This window comes from Telopea speciosissima, chromosome 8 (genome assembly GCF_018873765.1).
Source record: "Telopea speciosissima isolate NSW1024214 ecotype Mountain lineage chromosome 8, Tspe_v1, whole genome shotgun sequence".
Classification (NCBI taxonomy): domain Eukaryota; kingdom Viridiplantae; phylum Streptophyta; class Magnoliopsida; order Proteales; family Proteaceae; genus Telopea; species Telopea speciosissima.
Genome location: NC_057923.1, coordinates 41955617 through 41975199, shown reverse-complemented (window position 1 = coordinate 41975199; position 19583 = coordinate 41955617). Strand labels below are relative to the sequence as shown.

The window sequence follows — 19583 nt, the reverse complement described above, 5'->3', positions numbered from 1 at the left end:
AAAGTGATCAAACCATGCACGTGGTGACTGTTTCAGACCATACAACGCCCGCTTAAGTTTACAAACCTTGTCGTAAGTTACAGCAGATGAGAATCCAGGAGGAATATCCATATATACTTCCTCCTCTAATTCACTATGGAGGAAAGCATTTTTAACATCAAGCTGTTGTAGACTCCATCCAAGGTTCACAGCATAAGAAAGAATTACCTTGATAATGCTCATCTTGGCAACAGGCGCAAAAGTCTCTAAATAATCTATCCCATATGTTTGGGTAAATCCGCGAGCAACCAGTCTTGCTTTAAAACGGTCAACAGTTCCATCAGCTTTCTGTTTAATTACAAAGACCCACTTGCAGCCAACAGTCTTCTTTTGTGGTGGAAGTGTGACAAGATCCCATGTACCACTCTTCTTAAAAGCTTGCACTTCTTCGACCGTGGCCTCTTTCCACCTAGTATCTGCAAATGCCTCCTGCCAAGTCTGTGGTATGGAAATAGGAGATAAAGAGGAAACAAAAGCATGAAATGAGGGGGACAAAGATTCATACGAAACAACCTGAGAAATTGGATGTTGCGTACAAGATCTTTTCCCCTTCCTAAGAGCAATGGGTAAGTCAGGTGATGGATCAGAAATAATAGGAAAAGGATCCAAAGGAGAAGAATCTAAAGGATCAGAAATATTACCAGAGAAAGTCTCATTCGGTCCTGGTTCAGAGGACAACTCTTGGTTTGGTAATACTACAGTGGTGGGCTGTCGTTGCCCTTTCTTCTTTCAATAATACTGTCGATTAAACTGTTTCTCTAGCTGAACCTGCTGCTCCCCCTGGACATCACCATCATCTAAAGGTACATGATAATCATTAATGGGCTTATGAAGGAGAGGAATAGTAATAAAAAATTCTTCTTCTAGAGTAGATGTAGACTCCCCCTGAAGAGGTGCCGAGGAGGGAAAAAAGGCCACAGCCTCATGAAAAACATCCATGGAAACAAAAACACGACGAGATGGAGGATGGTAACATTTATACCCTTTTTGGGTGGGAGAATAACCAATGAAAATGCAGTGGAGACCACGAGGATCAAGTTTACCATGGGCATAGTGGTTTCGAACAAAACAAACACACCCAAAAAATTTTGGTGGAATAATATAAGAAGAAGACTCCTTTAAAAGATCAAGAGGAGATTTATAGTCAAGGATCCAAGAGAGCATTCTATTGATAAGATAAGTAGCTGTTAGAACAGCCTCGCCCCAAAAATGAGAAGGAGCATGCATTTCAAACATAATAGAGCGAGCTACATCAAGAAGATGTCTATTTTTGCGTTCAACCACTCCATTTTGGGGTGGAGTGTCAACGCAACTAGTTTGATGAATGGTATCTTGAGTAGCAAGAAATAATTGAAATGCCCCGTCTAAATATTCACGACCATTGTTGCTCCGAAGAGTTTGAATGGTGGTTTGAAACTGAGTTTGAACCACACCTCATTTTTGTGCTGTATTAAATAAACCCAAGTGGTGCGTGTGTGATAATCAATAAATGTGACAAACCACTTAAAATCAAAAATAGAAGATGTGTGTGAGGGACCCCAGACATCAAAATGAATCATAGAAAAAGACTTGGAACATCTTTTATTTGAACTAGAATAAATAGAACGAGTTTGTTTTGCAAAAATACAAGCCTCACATAATAAAGTTTGAGGATTACAATGCTGAAAAAAACCAGAAAAAATTTTAGCTAATGTTCTTTAAGGTGGATGTCCTAATCGGCGATGCCAATGATGTAATTCAAATAAATGATGGTCAACGGAAGTAGCAGTAAGAGCCTATCCAGACTTGGCAGCAGTACTAGAGATAAGATCATCGTCAAGCAAATAAAGGCCACCACGCATTTTACCAGTTCCAATCATTCTCCCTATCCCCAAGTCCTGAAAGACACAATGGGAAGGATAAAAAATAGTTTTACAATTAAGATCAGATGTCAAACTACTGATAGAAAGCAAATTAGAAGTTAACTTAGGGACATGCAAAATAGAGGACAAGGATAAAAAAGGAGAGCCATGGATGGCTCCCTTCCCTGATACAGAGGAAAGAGAACCATCGGCTAATATAATTTTATCTTTGCCTGAAGAAGGAGAATAACGAAAAAATAAATTTGATGTATCAGTCATGTGGTCAGTGGATCTGGAATCAATTATCTAAGGATGAGATAATGCCAAAGTACAATGACCAGCAAAAGAAATACCTGGTTTGGAGAAAACAAGGTTAGATTCAGAAGAGAGAACCACAGTCGAGGTAGAGGTAGATGCAGACGAAGATGTGAGGGACCCAAAGTTGGTCATCATATGACAAAATACAACAAGTTCTTCTGCAAAAAGTGTGGTATTAGGAGCTATTTCAGTAGCTTCAGAAAGGTTGGCCTGTGTACCACCACGACCACGACCACGACCATCAGATGAATCAGATGGCCGACCATGCAATTTCTAGCAATAATCCACAATATGTCCTTCCTTTCCACAATGGGTACATTTAAGAGGTTCCTTCTCAGACAAGGAACGTGTACCAGTATTAGAAGAGTCACCCCCCATAAGTTATTAAAGCTGATCTCTTTGGTTGTGTGGGTGGTAACATAGTGGAACGACGAGTATCTTCCAACTGTATCATAGAGTAGGCTTGCTCTAAATTGGGAAAAAGGGAATGACTCAAAACCTGTGATCGAAGCTGAACATATTCCACATTAAGTCCAGTCAAAAAAGTATATACTCTGAATTTATCCTCCCTGTGCTGAAATTTTGTAATAACGGAAGGACAATCAAGTTGAAAGTTATCATAGTAATTAAGTTCTTGCCATAGACTACAGAGTTCAGAGTATTTTTGTGACAAAGTAAGTTCACCCTGTTTGGTTGCATGGATTTTTCTTTGAGTATCATAAACTTGTGCATCATTCCTTACCTGGGAATAGGTATCTTTAGCAGCCTTCCAAATTTTGGCGGCTGAATCAAGCAGTACATAGCCAGGGGCAATGGATGGAGTCATAGCATTGAGAAGAAAGGACATAACCAGGGAGTTACTTGAACTCCACTTATCTTGTAAAGAACCAGCATTACTTGGCTTAACAGTAGTACCATATATATAACCATTATAGCCCCTTGAATCAATGGAGAGAAAGACTGATGTAGACCAGAGTAAATAATTGGTGCCATCGAGCTTCACTGGGCTAGTTGGAAAAGAGGGATAATCATGATGATTCCCTTGTGTAACAGATGGCCAGTGGATGTTGTAGATACGTCTGAATCAGGCATACTAATGAGACTATCGATCACAAAAAATTAAGGGAATAAGAGCCCATAGTACAAAGATGATGTGCCAAAAAATTGCAGATATCGTTTCCTGCAAAAAAAATAATTCTCGGCTCTGTTGGAGAAGACCTGATCCTTTGTGGTTTTGATCTTAAAGTGCAGAAAAACTGAAGGAAAATAAGATGAAAGCCAATAAGAATCTTGGAATGCCGAGAACTCCAATAACCAAGAACTTCTGAAAAAAAATTGCAGATCTATCGTGGCTGATGAATATCGTGTCCCAGAAAAATAATCTGCATGTCTTCAATCTTCAAACACTGATCTCAATTTGTATGGAGATCATAAAATAGGATAAAAAAGGAGGTAAGATCTAGGGCAGGTACTAGATCATTATTTGATCACCTCAAAGTACCGCCCCCATGAAACAGTGGAGACTTGAGAAGAAAAAAAGTCTCAGCTGTAAAGTTGGGTTTAGGGTTTTAGGATAACTAGTATAATCGATCTAGGAGAGATCGATCTTGAAGGGAAGAGATGGAGGAAGGCAAAAATCAAGTTCAAGAAGGGAGATCGATTTTTGGAATTTGGGATTTATTTCTTAGGTATCGGTTTTGGCTCTGATACCATGAAGAAGTAATTGGAATGGCTTATCAATATGATAGCCCTCCACGATTTGTTTATAATAGATTTGGAGAAAGATCCAGAATAGAACAATTACAATAATACCCTAATTAACTAGAATAGAGAAAAACAACTAGAATAGAAAATACCCCATGGGTCGACCATATATCCTGGGTCGACCCATGTTACATTAATACCCATATTCCAACACCATTGAATACTTGGGCCATGTAATCTCTAAAGTGGAGGCTATGATCAACTGGTCTATATCAGCAAACCAGAAACAAATGAGGGGTTTTTTAGGTCTCACAGGTTACTATAGAAGATTCATCAAATGCTATGCTTCTATAGTAGCTCCACTCACTGATCTATTGAAGAAGGAAGGGTTTTCAAGGAACCATCAAGCCAAACATGCTTTTGAATCATTGAAGAAAGCTATGACTGAAGCACCAATATTAGTTCTGCCTAATTTTACTCAACCTTCTACTTTGGAGACTGATGCATCGGAAACAGGAATAGGTGTTGTGTTGCAGCAACAGGGGCATCCTATTGCCTTTTTTAGCAAGAAGTTATGTCCTAGGATGCAAAGAGAATTACTTATATCAGAGAATTGTATGCCATCACTTCTGCAGTAGCATAGTGGAGGCAGTATTTTTTGGGGAGTAAAATCTACATCCACACCGACCAGAAGAGATTGAGAGGTCTGATGGATCAAATAATACAAACTCCTGCGGAACAACACTACTTGTCAAAGCTTCTAGGATACAAGAATGAAATTGTATATAAATCAAGGAGGGAAAATGTTGTTGCTGATGTACTGTCCCAATTGCATACTCCTAGAACAAGTCAATCAAGCATTATGGCTATTTCATGCCCAATTTTTGAGTTTTTTGATCAATTAAAGCAAGAGAATGAGAGGGATCCAAACATCACAAAATTGATAGAAAATATTTCAGCTCAACCTCAACAATTTGCAGAGTGTCCGTAAGGGATGGCCTCTTATCCTATCGGAACAAAATTTTCTTCAGAACTCAATCTAAGCTCAAGACCTTACTGATGAAGGAATTCCACTCAACACCTACAGGTGGTCATGCTGGAATACATAAAAGTTATATCAGATTGGGTACAAATTTCTACTGGAAGGGAATGAAGCAGGATGTGCACAAATTTGTGCAACAGTGTCTTCCTTGTCAGCAGATCAAGAGCACTACTGCGCTACCATTTGATTTATTGCAACCTTTACCTACTCTAGAACAGGTTTGGGAAGATATTAGTATGAATTTCATTACCCATCTTCCCCTCTCACATGGGTACACAGTCATATTAGTAGTGGTGGACAGATTCTCAAAATTTGCCCATTTCGGCCCTTTACAAAAACATTATAATGCCAGTAAAGTAGCAGCTGCTTTTATGGAAATAGTATGTAAACCACATGGTTTTCCAAGATCCATTGTGAGCGATAGGATGCCATTTTCCTAAGTCAATTTTGGCAAGAGCTCTTTCAATTGCAAGGTTCAAAACTGAAAATGAGTTCAGCTTATCACCCGCAAACTGATGGCCAGTCTGAGGTTGTCAACAAGCGTCTTGAACAATATCTCAAAGCATTTGTAGCAGATCAACCTACACACTGGTATAAGATTTTGAGTTGGGCTGAATTACATTATAATACTGCATTTCATTCTTCCATTGAAATGACACCTTTTAAAGTTGTTTTTGGAAGAGTACCACCTTCTATACCAGCATATTGTAGAGGTAGTACCAAATTGGAAGCATTGGACCACGACTTGGGCACCAAGGATGAGATATTACAGTAGCTCAAAATCCACTTACACTCCGCTCAATCTAAATTGAAAGCTAAGGCTGACCTACACAGAATTTATATTCAACTGCAGGTGGGAGACTTAGTATTGGTAACGTTACAATTGTATAGACAAATAACTGCTGCCAACAGATCCACAAACAAACTCGGCAAGAAGTATTTTGGTCATTTTCAAACCTTCAAGAGAATTGGACCAGTGGCTTATAAACTATAGCTTCCAGTAGGTTCCAAGATTCATTCAGTCTTTCATGTGTCTATGCTTACACCATTCAAAGGGATCCCTAGCACTTCCAATGAGCCTCTTGAATTACCTATTGACAGTGTGGACAATCAACCTAAGTTTGAGCCATTTGCCATCATTGGTGAAAGAAAGGTTCCAAGGCAATGATCCTAGATTTTCCATGACTAATACAGTGGAAAAACATTACCATTAGAAGAAGATTCATGGGAGGATACTGATGATTCGAGAAACTATATCTATCTTTGCACCTTGAGGACGAAGTGTTTTTTAATGGCGACGAAAATGATACCAGAAAGCAAAACAGAGCACGTGGAGAAGATTCTAGACCCAAGAGAAACGTGAAGAAACCAAGTTGGCTGAGAGGATTTGATGCTCGACAGCTCACGGTTAGTTCGAAAAATTAGTTAATTGGTTTGTTGGATTGTAACAAACTCTAATGGCAAGTGTATTCTTGATGAAAGGCAATAAAGAAATAACTCAATGTTTCTCTCTTCTTTTTCTTCTGTCTATTCTCTGCAACTCTTTAAATTCTGGAGTTTTGTTCCTTGAACTCGAATCAAGAACATAGCGGTCACAAAGGGCAATCATTGTATAGTGCCTAAACCAGCATGGAGGCCAATAAGAACATGTGCAGGAACATTTGACTGATTTGGATTTTTCAGTTTGTTCGGGACAGAGCAGTAATTTCACACGATCCTGTGTGTAGGCACAGGAACCATGTGACCGGTTAACATTCTTTTTCCCATGTAGTATATACTTACAGAAAAAAATAATTTCATCATAAGTAGCAAGCAAAAATGTTCAATATCAGTTGCTTTTAGCGAAGCATTAGCACCTCTTATGCACATCTCCTTCAGTGCCCAGAAGGCTGTGATAGCCCAACAAATGAAATTGTGAACCATTTTGATTAATTTGAATAACCATTTCTTTCCCGTTTTCAGGAAAATATTTAACATCAGTTGGTTGGTTTGTGAATTCTCATCTGATTTATAGTCTTTTCAGTTTGATTTGTTGTTTGGATTGAACTCTCTTGAGTCTGTTCTGTTAGTCTAAAAACAGCTATTATCCACCATGCTTGTTTTTCTAGATCTAATTTGTAATCTTTGATTCATTAAGATCCTAAAAGTGCATGCTATAAATTTGTGTGCTTGTATAGTTACTAAAATTTTGGTTGCTTCCTCAAAGACGAGAAACAGCTTCCAACAAATTTTGGAACAAAGAATCATCCACAAACATCGCATAAAAAACAAACAGGAATGGACAACCTCGTGAAAGACATTCGAAGTCATCAACCGAATCCATGTATTTGGCTTTAGGGGAATGTCTCAACACCTACCTGAACAAGTTTAGTATGAAAAATAAACAAGAAAGTAACGAACAAGCACTCTACTTGACGTTCATGAATCTAACAGGCATTTAGATTAAGAAGCTTGCCAAGGCTTCAAGAGGGCCGCAATAAAACAAGTTGCTGGCCTCAGCTGGCAAGTACACCAGGAATATTTTTAAATTCTGTTTATATAAACACAAAGACAGGTGATCACAGATCAACAACAGAACACGAGATGAATAAATGATATTAACTGGAGCTGTCGCCCTTATCTCCCCCTCATAAAATGTTAAATTACTAGAAGACATCAGGATGAAAACGGCCAGGGATGGAGCTGCTTTGCTGAGTCTGCCTCAAATGCATTGTCAGGGCATAGTTATTCACCTAAACCACAAAGAAAATACACCACTCGAGATTAGAAACAAGCCACATGGATCACTCTAATTATATAGCACACACAAACAAACATATAAACAGAAACAAACATTGACACCCCCGAAACTGGATTGCAATTTAGAATTCAGTGTGTATATAAAGCTCTATATCCCTCTGATTAGGTTTTTTTTCTTGGGGGGGGGGGGGGGAGAGTGGGGTGCAGAGGTTCTAGCAGACTGGACAGAAACCCTTAACATTATATACAATGGCCAGAGCCATCTTCATCCATCTGGAAAGCATGGATCAATGGGTCCACACCATAGAGTCAAAAACTGATCCATGACCTAGCCTGCTAATTGGGTCTCCATTACTGTAGACATAAATGGATTTCTTCCATGCACAGTCAAAATGGTTAGGTTCATCTGACACTATGGTTTAATTTTCACCTCAAGTGTCCTCAACTGTTCCTGGTACTGAGACACCAACTGCTTCAAATGCTGCAATTCCTGGGTCCTATCTTCGTACTCTTTCTGACGTTCGTGCTGTATAGCTACAGCGCGTTTCAGAATGGTGTTCTCCCGGATCAGTGCTTCCACTTGTTCCTTCAGCATCATATTTTCCTAACAACCACAATGTAAGTTCAGCTCATCATCAACTGCAATTAAATTTTCAAATAGTGAAGTGTGCACAACAATAAATATATGGATATGGATTGCTACAACGCCAGAGTACAGTTTCCCACCAATGACGTGGTGGGAAAAAATTTGTTAGTGAGAGTCATGGCAATCTTTTTCCCATAAATATATATCCACCTTATGAAAACTTTGTGCTGCTTCAGCACCAGCACGGGCATGAATGTTCTTCTCCAAAACCTCAAGCACTCTCGAAGCACGGGCTCTGGCATCCTCCATATTAGAGGCAGTCATCATTTCTCTGACAAATAGTTCCACCCATTCAGAACCATCCATCTGAAGGTTATCTAAACCCAATGGATCCTCAGAAGATGCAACATCCCCATTATTGATCGGTACACCTGCTAAGTCGAATGAGAATTCAGTTAAAACTCAACAGATGCCAAAAAACAACAGAGGATGCAGTTTCAGGCCACAACAGCAGATAATCAAATTGTCTGATAAAAAAAATCATACAATTATTTAGCTTGTCAACATGCTTTTTAGAATTCCATACAGCTGTTAATCCAGTTTTCCAATCAATGCATTAAGACATAAATACTATAATTTATTTATGGGAAAGAGTTCTCTGTACTTGAGGCCTTTCCTACGCCTACACACAAAAACATTTTTTATTCATTTTTCCAAGGAGAAAAAAGAGAAAAAATATAAGGATGTGAGTAGGCATAGGATATGCCTTAAATTCAAAGAGAGTTTGCCCTTTATTTATTACCCAATCCCCACAGGGTTAAAAGACGTAACCGCCTGTCCAGTCAAAACAGTTGAACAGGAACCTGCCACCTATCCCATTCATGGTTATCCAATTTAGTGAAAACCAGCAGTCAGAGCAGAACAAGACCCCTTCAAATCCAACATCCAATCCAGTTTTTAATCCATCTGCACAACATTATATGTCACATCATAGAATACTGAAAAATTTCCCATCACACAAATAACTTTCTACTTGTCTCAGAATCTAAGCTAGTAGACAACAGATAGACTTTTGATATACAAATTTTCAGTGAAGAAAGTGATTTACAAACAAGGAAGAAACTATACATCAGAAGCCTCCATTCAAATTTTTGTTTTGTCACAAGGTTCCTTGCCACATGGCCAAATTTGAATCGGCATAAATCATGTGATAGAGGACCCAACACCTATCTCACTGGTCAAGTTTCAGCTTGAAGTAAGCACAGCAAGGAGTTCAAAGTGACTTGAAAGTTTAATTTACAAGAATGTTATTTAACTTTAATTGAATCTAGTGGCAGTTCTGTAACTGTGTCATCACCACTTTGAACTCAATATAAGGCACCTACCCTAATTGTTTTGAGCCTCTGAAGTGAAATTTGACCAATGAAATGGGAGGTTAACCAACATTGTAGTTTATGGCATGAGATTTTGTCACAAACAGCTGCGACATGATTCATGACCAGAGATAAGATGAACTCTATCTGCAAACCAGGACCCATTACGCAATCCTTCCAAATGGTCCTTTTCTTTAACTTCTATAAGAAACAAGTGAAGTTGATGCAGTGACAGTAGAGTCTTTGGACAAACATGACCGGGTTTGGAAACCCAAGCCTAGACGGAACAGGCCCCACCCGGGTTTTTTGGGCTAATAAAGGCTGGTAGAAGTTTAATTTTTTGTTTGGGTTTAATTTGTAATGTTTTATTCTCTGAGTAGATTACATAGGAATTATTTGGTAGTCTGCAAGTTGGATTTAGTTGCCTAGTTTGTTTGGTTCCCTAAATGAATGCAGTTTCTTTTCTTTTATATATGCACTGTAACCACCCGGTCGAAAGGTATTGAACAATATATTTGATTTGGAATAGGAGATAAAGTGGAGTGTTGTGTGGCCTGTTCTTCTTTATCTCTATTCTATCTATCTTCCCACCACTAAGGTACATCATCTCCTCCCTCCTACTTCTTTTCTTCCTTGCTGTTCGTTATTTTCTCCCCTTTCTTATTTCTCTTCTTCCCATCTACTAAACCTAGTGTGGCCTAAGGTCGACCTTGCGTCAACAGTAATGTGACCTGATTGATTTCGTGGGGTTCCATCAGGACAGCCCAGACCGTCAGTGAACCAAAGATTGACTTGCATCTCCATGGTGATTCCATCCCTAGAACCTCAAACCTGATACCCTCCATGTTGTGAGATTAAAACAGAACTACTAGGTTCTCCAACGACCGCCACCGAAGTTTTGAAAACCCTAATATAGTTGTTAGGATGAATATTGAGTTCGCCCATAATTGGATTTCAGGGAGCCTTCACCATGGTTCGATCCCCACCCTCGGTGTGCCGGGTTTCTTGAGTTGGGGGCTTTTCTCTGTCGAACTCGAATGCCTTCCCTTGCTGGTTCGATAGACAAAGGTTGATGACAACCTCTGGCATATATCTTAAGCCCCCCTCCTATCTGCAAGTTGACTTACATACCTACCCCTACTTCTTTAATATATTATTCAGTTGTTCTTATTTTAATTCCAAAATTACCCCCAATTTGAGCACTTGCCTCCTTTAGTCCTAATTCTGTTTTATTAACAAAAAAGAACACTACACTGTTCATAATATTTACACTTCTGCCACAAAATCGTTGATTTGAGTTATTTAGTGTTTGGGTGGGCCCATGGTGACCCCAACCTTAGGGTTTCAACCCCGGGTTCGTGTCAATTGGTATCAGGGCCGAAATTATCCTCCATATCTTAACCATGGTGGCCAACAATGAGATTCTCCAATAGCTTAATTCTTATAAAGATGAAAGCGAGACAGAGATTGCCAACCTCACAGATCGTGTTGATATCCTCAACACAGCTATCAATTCCCTCCAGACTATGATGGCATCTATGCAAACTTCAATTGACCGACTGGTGGCTTCAGATAAAGGAAAGAGTCTCATGCAGTCTTGAGATTCTTCCAACTCTACCCCCACAATGCTTGTCGCATGTAACACCACCACCACCATATGGAGTTGGTTGATATGATGATCCTCTCTATATGGAGCTGAAAGAGGGAGTGAAGCTAGACGTTCTCGATTTTTATGGGTATAACAACCCAGAGAGGTATCTTGACAGGGTTCACAGTTTGGAGATATTTTTCAGATGGCACAGGATGACCAAGGCCAGAAAGATTCTGTTTGCATAGGAACACCAACAATAGAATCGGACTCGAGGCATCGGGTAAATAACTACTTGGGCTAAGATGAGTGAAGCCATGAATCGGAGTTTCCTGCATACAAACTACAAATACTGCATGCACCTCAAGTTTGCACAACTGAGATAGGAAAAGTATGACATTTGAGGAATATGTAGCCAGATTTTACTTACTATTTAGCCAATCGATTTGATTTTGAGTGGGATGAGGTATTGGTGGCACAGTTCTATGGGATGAGGAGGTATTGGTGGGCACAGTTCCGCAATGGATTGTACCCTTAAAATCAATCAATGATGCACTAGCATCTAGTCGACTGTCTACAATGTAGGATGTTGTACAGGTGGCATATCAGGTAGAAGAAAGTTTGGAGTGGCCATACACTCGGAAGACTTTTGCAAATACTTCCCCTTAGGATAATAACTCCAGTCAGCAACAATCTTCTCCCCAGGGAAAATCATCCAGTAAGCCACAGGTTAGCGGTTCATATATGGCATCTTCGAGGCCAAAGTGTCCTTATTCTCTACCTCAGATGACAGACTCCCTTCAAAGACAAGGGCTGAGATATAGTGCTTCACATGCAAGGGGTAAGGGCATTTGTCTACTCAATGTCCTTAGCATCTGGTTGCTTTTGTTGGTAAGGAAGAACTCATGGCTATTGCTTCCAAAGAGCAACAAAGGAACAAGATAGTACATCTGGAGTTAGAGCATGAGCATGAGTCTACTGAAGTCAATAACAATGATAGTTATGGAGAGCAGCAACATTGTTGCATTGTTCGTCCACTTTTGGTTACACAGAGTTATGACAAGGATGATTGGAGTCGCAATAGTATTTTAAGACCAGAGTGAGATGCAACGAAAGTCTGTGCACCGTAGTAATCAACAGTTATAGATGTACCAATTTGGTTTAATTTGTCGTTTTTTTTCCCTTTGAGTAGATAACATAGGAGTTATTTGGTAGTTTCCAATTTGGTTTTAGTTTCCTGGTTTGTTTGGTTTCCTAGTTGAATGCAATTTCTTTTCTTCTATATATCCACTGTAACCACTCGGTGAAAAGGGATTGAACAATAGATTTGATTGGGAATTGGAGTTGTAGTGGAGTGTTACGTGGCCTGTAGGCTGTTGTGTTCTTCTCTCTACTCTTCTCTTCCCTCCGTTAAGGTACGACATCTCCTTTTCTTCCTTGCTGTTTGTTATTTTCTTCCCTTAGTTATCTCTTTTCTTCCATCTGGTAAAACCTAGTGTGGCCTAAGGTCGACCTTGCATCGACAGTAGCGAGCCTTGATTAGTTTTGTGAGGTTCCATTAGGACAATCCAGACTGCTCAGTGAAACAAGGGTTGAATCACATCTCCAGGGTGATTCCATCCCTAGAACCTCGAACCTGATACCCTCCCTCTTGTGAGATTAAAACAGAGCTTCTACCAGGTTCTGAAATGTCCGCCAGCAAAGTTTTGAAAACCACAATATAGTGGTGAGTTCGCCCATACCTGGGTTTCAGGAAGTGGTGTGATCCTGGGTTGACTTAACCTTTACTAGATAGCTTGCGGGCCCACCCAAGCAAGGAAACCACTCAAATCTAAACACAAGTGGGCCAAGTGGCAAATGATAATTGAAGTTTTATAACAGCAATGGCAGAATGGTAAATAACTGAAAGCGATATTTGGAGTGGCAGTATTGTAATTAATCTGAAGTTGTAAAGGAGAGATAGCTGATTTTTAATTAATAGAAACACAAAAAACTAGAACAAACATAGGAAAGGTAACAAATGAGTAAAAGGGGTAGTTTTGGAATGGAGAAACAAAATGTGGATATAAGTCATATTAGACGAAGAAAAGGGTAAAATGGAAAAGAGTGAAATAAAGTGGTTTATTTACCAATGGAAATAGAGATCGTCTTCAACCTGTGAGCACAACCGAACCAGCGATGAAGGAAGTTCCGTGTGATTGATTCAGGCCTCCAACTCAAGCTCCAATTGCACACAAAAGCTTCGAAAGGGTTTGTAATCCTTAGCGAAATTGTTTCCAGATTATAGAGACACCATCAGGTAAGCACAAACACAAAGACCAACTCCAGAACTGGATATGGCGGTAAAAGGGAAATCAGATCTGCAACTGGTTTACTTGCTCGCAACAGAGAAGGGTTTGGGGGAAGAAATTCCAGGGTTCTGATCACCTATTAAAGCCCTTCCTTCAACCAAGGTATTGAACCAGACAGAGCTCTGCCGAGGGAGTTCCATCAAGCTCTCTGTTATACCCTACTCTGCTATAACAAAACCTGAGATTGGGAAAATGATAGGAAGAATGAAAGAAGAAAAAGAAGAAGCGTTCGAAGAGGGTGAATAGAGGAAAGCCAAGCAGCCAAGCTATGGTAAGCAACTCCAACTAACTCGTTTTTCATTCATTCAAAACCACCTTCTCCATCGAGGGAGTACAAGCTCTTTTATAGAATTAAAGAAAAGAAATCCTATTCCTACTTTGAAACTGAAATAACCTAGACTCCAACTATTTAATCCAAAACAAACTTAAATAAAACTGGACTCTTACCTTCCTACGATTCTAGTAACATGAATAAAATAATATTTTAAAAAAAAAATCCCTATTTGACCCATCTTCTAACTGCATCAGGGAGCCTTTGCTGTGGTTGGTCCCCACCCTCCAGTGTGCCAGATTTCTTGATTCGGAGCCTTTTCACTGTCGAACTCGAACGCCCTCCCCCGCTGGTTCGATAGATAGGTTGAAGACAACCTTAGGTGTATATCTTAATATCGTCCCCTTCTCCTTTCATATATATTAATTATATTTTCCCCTTGTTCTTATTTTAATTCTGGAATTACCCACAGTTTGAGCACTTTGTCTCCTTTAAATCCTAATTCTGTTTTATTACCAAAAGGAACCCTGCACTGTTCATACTATTTACAATTCTGCCGCTCAATCCTTGATTTGAGTTATTTAGTTGTTGGGTGGGCCCATAGCAACCCCAACCTTAGGGTTTCGACCTCGGGTTCATATCAGAAGTATTACACATTGAAGTAGTCATAAAATAACAAATTTAGTTCAGTGCAAAACACATACCTTGTGATGGTATTTGAGAATCAATATTTGGTGGAGATTTATCTACAGCAGCACCTAACTCTCTATCTGTTGATCCTAAACGAAGCTCATTCAAACTCTTGATGGCGTAATCTAAATCATTGCCACATTCTTCAAGTGCTCTCTCAAGAAGCTGAAAAGGGAAATATATCAAAAAATGAAGCAAAGGTGTCAGATATTTTCAAAAACAGCATGACAATCTATCTTTAGTACAAGTGGAGAACTACATGTAACAGGGAGATATTCCCAAGCAAACTAGCATAAGAAGTTAATGTGATTTATATCAAAAAAACAAGACACAATTTATTTCAATCTCTCTATGTATCGTTGCAGAAGATTGATTAAATAATGTGAAACACATTAGAAAGAAAATCAAGACAATTTATGATTATCCAATGTAGGCCAGTACGCTTAAACCAAAAACTAAGGTAAGGTTATTTTCAGTTATGTGCAAGTCCAAAAATGTCAACACCTACTCTACATACCCTATCAGAAACTAGTTCAAGTCAATACAAGGGGAGAATAAGGATGTCTGCTTTAATTTAAAATTAACATAAGTGCTCATGCATGAAACCATTTCAAGAAGCACAAATTTTGGGTAAAAAACAATACAATTGCCTTTGGACACCCCACATGACATAGTAGAAGATCTCGGCGAGATCTCACCAAGAATCTCGTAAAAATTTCAGTTTCGTGAAGTCTCGAGGCGAGATGGTAGGCGATATAGTTTGTGCAAGATCTTGGTCAAGATCTCGGGTTATATTAGGCCCTGTGGGCCCGAACCCGCCCTAAGCCCGAACAAGGCCTGTGCTAAGATATTTGGCCCTGAGGGCGGGTCAAGGCTCGAAATTTCTGGCCCTGAGTCAGGGTCGGGTTGGGTTAAGGTTGAGGCCTCGGGCTAAAACTGGCCCGGCCCAGCCCGACCTTGTGTTAAGTTATACTACAAAATATATATTGATATAATATATATATATATATATATTATAAACTTCAAACGCCACCCACATTTTGTTATATAATATATTATATATGAAGACAATAAGTGATATAATACATTTTATTATAGTGTTATTTTACGTAAAATTAATAATTTTCTCCCCGGACCATTCCAGCCCATGCATTTCCTTCCCCTCCCCATGATCAAGGCCAATCAGGGTCAGCCCGGTCCGACCCTGAGGGCGAGTCAGGGTTGGATTTTTTTGGCCCTGAGTCAAGGTCGGGTTGGGGCCCAGCTAAGGAGAGTTAAGGTTGGGCTAGGGTTCTATAAAGCCCAGCTCAACCCAACCCTGTTGCAACCTAGGTTATATCTCGATCTCGGTTCGACTCAGTTCTATAAAAAGGCACTATCTCGACACCTATCTCACTTTGTTGTGAAGGAAAAACAACTCGAATTGAGGGTTTTGGTGCTTATTTTATTGGAAAATCTCACATCAACTGAAGATTAAAGCTTGGAGAGTCAGGATTGAAGCTTCAACATCAAGAGAGGGAATTGCATTGCATCTCAAGAACATCAAGTTTCAACATCATTTAATCTATGTCTCTTTCCAAGTTTCTACCAATTATTAACAAACCGTCAAACCATCACCATGTATGATTATGAATATGATGCCTAATACGTAAATGGTTTATGGTTTGATGTTTTTTAGTTCCTAGTGCTTAATTAAGTTGTTTTACACCTCTACTTTAATTATGTGATCTAAGTATTGTGTGGAATAGCCTAGGGTAGAGCTCACCTATGTCGTAGACTACCAACCTAGGGTCCAAAGTCAAAGTACCATTCTGGGTTTGAATTTGTCAAAACTAATGTTTCCATTGTGTTTAGAAGGCTTAAAATAGGGTGGATGTCAAGTTTCAGGACCTATCCACCAAAACCCACCACCGAGTCAAGACAGGAAAAACTACACCAACAAGCCGATATCTTGGCAAAACTCGGTTTCATGGCCTGGCAAAACCAGGGGCAGAACCAAGACCTAAAACATTGCCTCATGAAGCATATAAATGTATTTATTGACAGTATAATCCTATTTTGTCAAAGCACTTGGGAATACACAAACCAGTGAGACACATCAGTTCCAGTCAGTTCATGATGATAATCAATCAACCTTCACCTCAAGATTAGTAAAGGGCACAGAACCTCTAATACTAAGTATCTCTTTTAGTTTAACATCTACTTGTTTAATTTGCCATTGGTGCACTTTTCTACCCATTTTTTACTAATGACTTGACTATGTTGGGTTATGTATGAGTATTTCATTATTAAATAGCACACTGCTCTACATATGCTTTAAACAGAACTATTGTCTGGCAATTTCAACAATTACAGAGTGACTTTCAAGGTGTTTGATTTGTTGAATTTCTACTGAAATGCTGAACACAACAATTTTTATTTTCTTCTTGAAAGCTGAAGACATGGATTTAGTTCTTAACAATCTTCCAAGGATAGAGAATCATGGCCCTGCTGGCACCTAAAGAATCCAACCTACCACAATCTATTTCATGCACAGTGGTGGAGGGCTGCTGGTAAAAGGGAGAATGCAGAGATGAATCTCAGGAGTTGCAGGGGGAAAGAAAGGAATAGCATAAGAAGAGGGCGGGGGGATAATGCACAGAACCAGCCATGTAGGCACTCAATTCATTCTTCAATCTACCTAACGATGGGGAATGGGATTACACCATATATAAAGACAAATAAAAGACTCCTAAAAATAAAAACTAACTATCTAATTAGGAAACTAAGAAAAATTGGGAAACCAAATTTCCTACGTAGCTAACTGATTACAATAACGTAAAAAGATATTATCTTCCCCAAATAACACAAATTCCTAAAATCCTACTAGATCCAAAAACTCAAACTGGACTCTGTTCATCTCCATCTGGATTCCCAAACGGGTTTGGGTTGGTCCAAGCTAGTGTACCTGAATTACATAGGAAGATAATATCTTTTTAAGTTATTTTATTCTATCAGTGTTTATATTCCTTAGAGGTGATTACTGCCTCTAAGAATCTCCTACGTAGCTAACTGAATAAAATAACGTAAAAAGATATTATCTTCCCCAAATAACACAAATTCCTAAAATCCTACTAGATCCAAAAACTCAAACTGGACTCCATTCATCTCCATCTGGGTTCCCAAACAGGTTTGGGTTGGTCCAAGCTAGTGTACCTGAATTACATAGATATCGATGTAAACTATCAGCTAGCCCCAGAAATCTCCAGAGAAAGGCTGGCATATTCTGTCTTAGATTCTTAGAGGCAGTAATCACCTCTAAGGATTATAAACACTGATAGAAAAACACTCCTTTCTGGACAGAGTGAAAGTGGTTATGTGACATAGATATGGAAGGAAAGAAAAACACCATTTAAAAAAAACAAAACAAAAAACTGTGGTACAGCCTCTTTATCATGAATTACGATTCAAACCCCTAAAATCGTCATAAAGACATGCAAAAGTTCCTATTTTCCTCATCAAATTTCTTGTCCAATATATATCAGAGGCATAGATATTAAAAAAAAAATACCCCTTTCTCGACAGAGTGAAAGTGGTAATGTGATATAGATATGGAAGGAAAGAAAAACACCATTTCTTTTTTAAAAATAAAAAAAACTGTGGTACAGCCTCTTTATCATGAATTACAACTCAAATCCCTAAAATCGTCATAGAGACATGCAAAAGTTCCTATTTTCCTCGTCAAATTTCTTGTCCAATATGTATCAGATGCATAGATATTCAAAAAAAAATTAGCAGTTAATTCACAATTTAAAAACAATTAAATAATATTCGAAAGAAATAAGTACCTGATCATCCATATCAGGGAAAATAGCTCTGAGATGATTGAGATTGTGCGTCGATGCTTCCGCAGAAACTGAACCAATCTGATCAGATACAGACGATAAAGATGAGAAGTTGTTGTTGGATGTTGGTGAAGTAGCAGCGCTAGGCCTTGGAGGAGAGAATCGAATAGGAGAAGTAGAGGAAGAACAGCGGATTCTCTTAGAGGAAACAGGGGGAGTTGGAATGTCTTCAAAGAAAGATCTCTTGCCGCACACTATGGCAGACATGTTGTTGTCGTCTGCTCCTCTTCTGATATCGTAGCGATGGCTTCGCCTCTCCTCCTATAACGTTCTCTGCTCGTCCATGCAGGAGCAGCTCCGCCGCCGATTCCCTCTCCTTTATTCCCAATCTTCGATACCCTTTATCAGAAATCAGAATCAATCGGCAGAGATTTCAAATTCCCCCGGAGAGATCTATACAGAGAAGGTTGGCAATAATAAGGTTTGCCTCTGTTTCCTTTGTTCCTTTGGCGTCTGGGTTATAGAGAGATGGATCGAAAAGGTTCTACCTTTTTATTTCTTACTCTTCTGAATCTGTCTCTCTTATTGGCCATGGAACTACGGAAGGGCTAAGCCTAACATCAAATAAATAAATAAATAAACCCGCGGCGATGCCTTGCGGAGTGGGGAAGGAGAGAAGGATCGTTCGGTCCCCTCTATTGTTGTGCTACCTTAACAGCGTATCTTAGACCGCCACATCAGCATATCTTCTGTCAATCCCGACCGTCCAATCTCCTCTCGCATAATGTTTAGAGATCCTTGTTGAAAGGTCCAAGTTCCGGACCAACTAATACATTTGGTTTTCTTTGCTTTTTGGTAAATAATACACTTGGCTAGGGGTTAAATCTTGACCAATCTGATATCGATCTAGTAGTTCGAATAAAGGGTAAAAAGGAAATAAAAACCAAATTTTATTAAAAAAATAAGGGTAAATCTGTACAATCCGATTCGATTCTGGTGTTTTGGGACAGTATTGGAGGATTTTTTTGGAGGAACATAATAAAACCTAGGAGGCTTTGTGAACCCTATTGATGGTGGGAATCCATTTACTGGGTGGTGGTAGAAGGAACTTTAGTCCCTATGAATTTTTTAAGTTTTATATTCAAAAGACGTAGATCATAATCCGAAAAGGCTTGTTTCATTGATTTTTTACTATTTTATTGACTAGAAGGGGAGGT

General features: G+C 39.2%; 1 protein-coding gene across 2 annotated transcripts; it reads right to left on the bottom strand.

Moving 5' to 3' along the window:
• Positions 1–7339: 7339 nt before the first annotated feature.
• On the bottom strand, positions 7340–18844 carry LOC122671966. 2 transcript variants are annotated; one of them, XM_043869459.1, is made up of 5 exons: positions 18370–18844; positions 14557–14707; positions 8480–8703; positions 8114–8287; positions 7340–7676 (listed from the first exon to the last, which is right to left on the bottom strand). In XM_043869459.1, exons 1-5 carry the CDS (start codon positions 18631–18633, stop codon positions 7590–7592), a joined length of 900 nt encoding a protein of 299 aa, XP_043725394.1. In that variant the 5' UTR covers positions 18634–18844; the 3' UTR covers positions 7340–7589. The 2 variants fall into 2 exon arrangements, with proteins under 2 accessions (XP_043725394.1, XP_043725395.1); XM_043869460.1 differs by having other exon boundaries at positions 8480–8700.
• Positions 18845–19583: the final 739 nt, after the last annotated feature.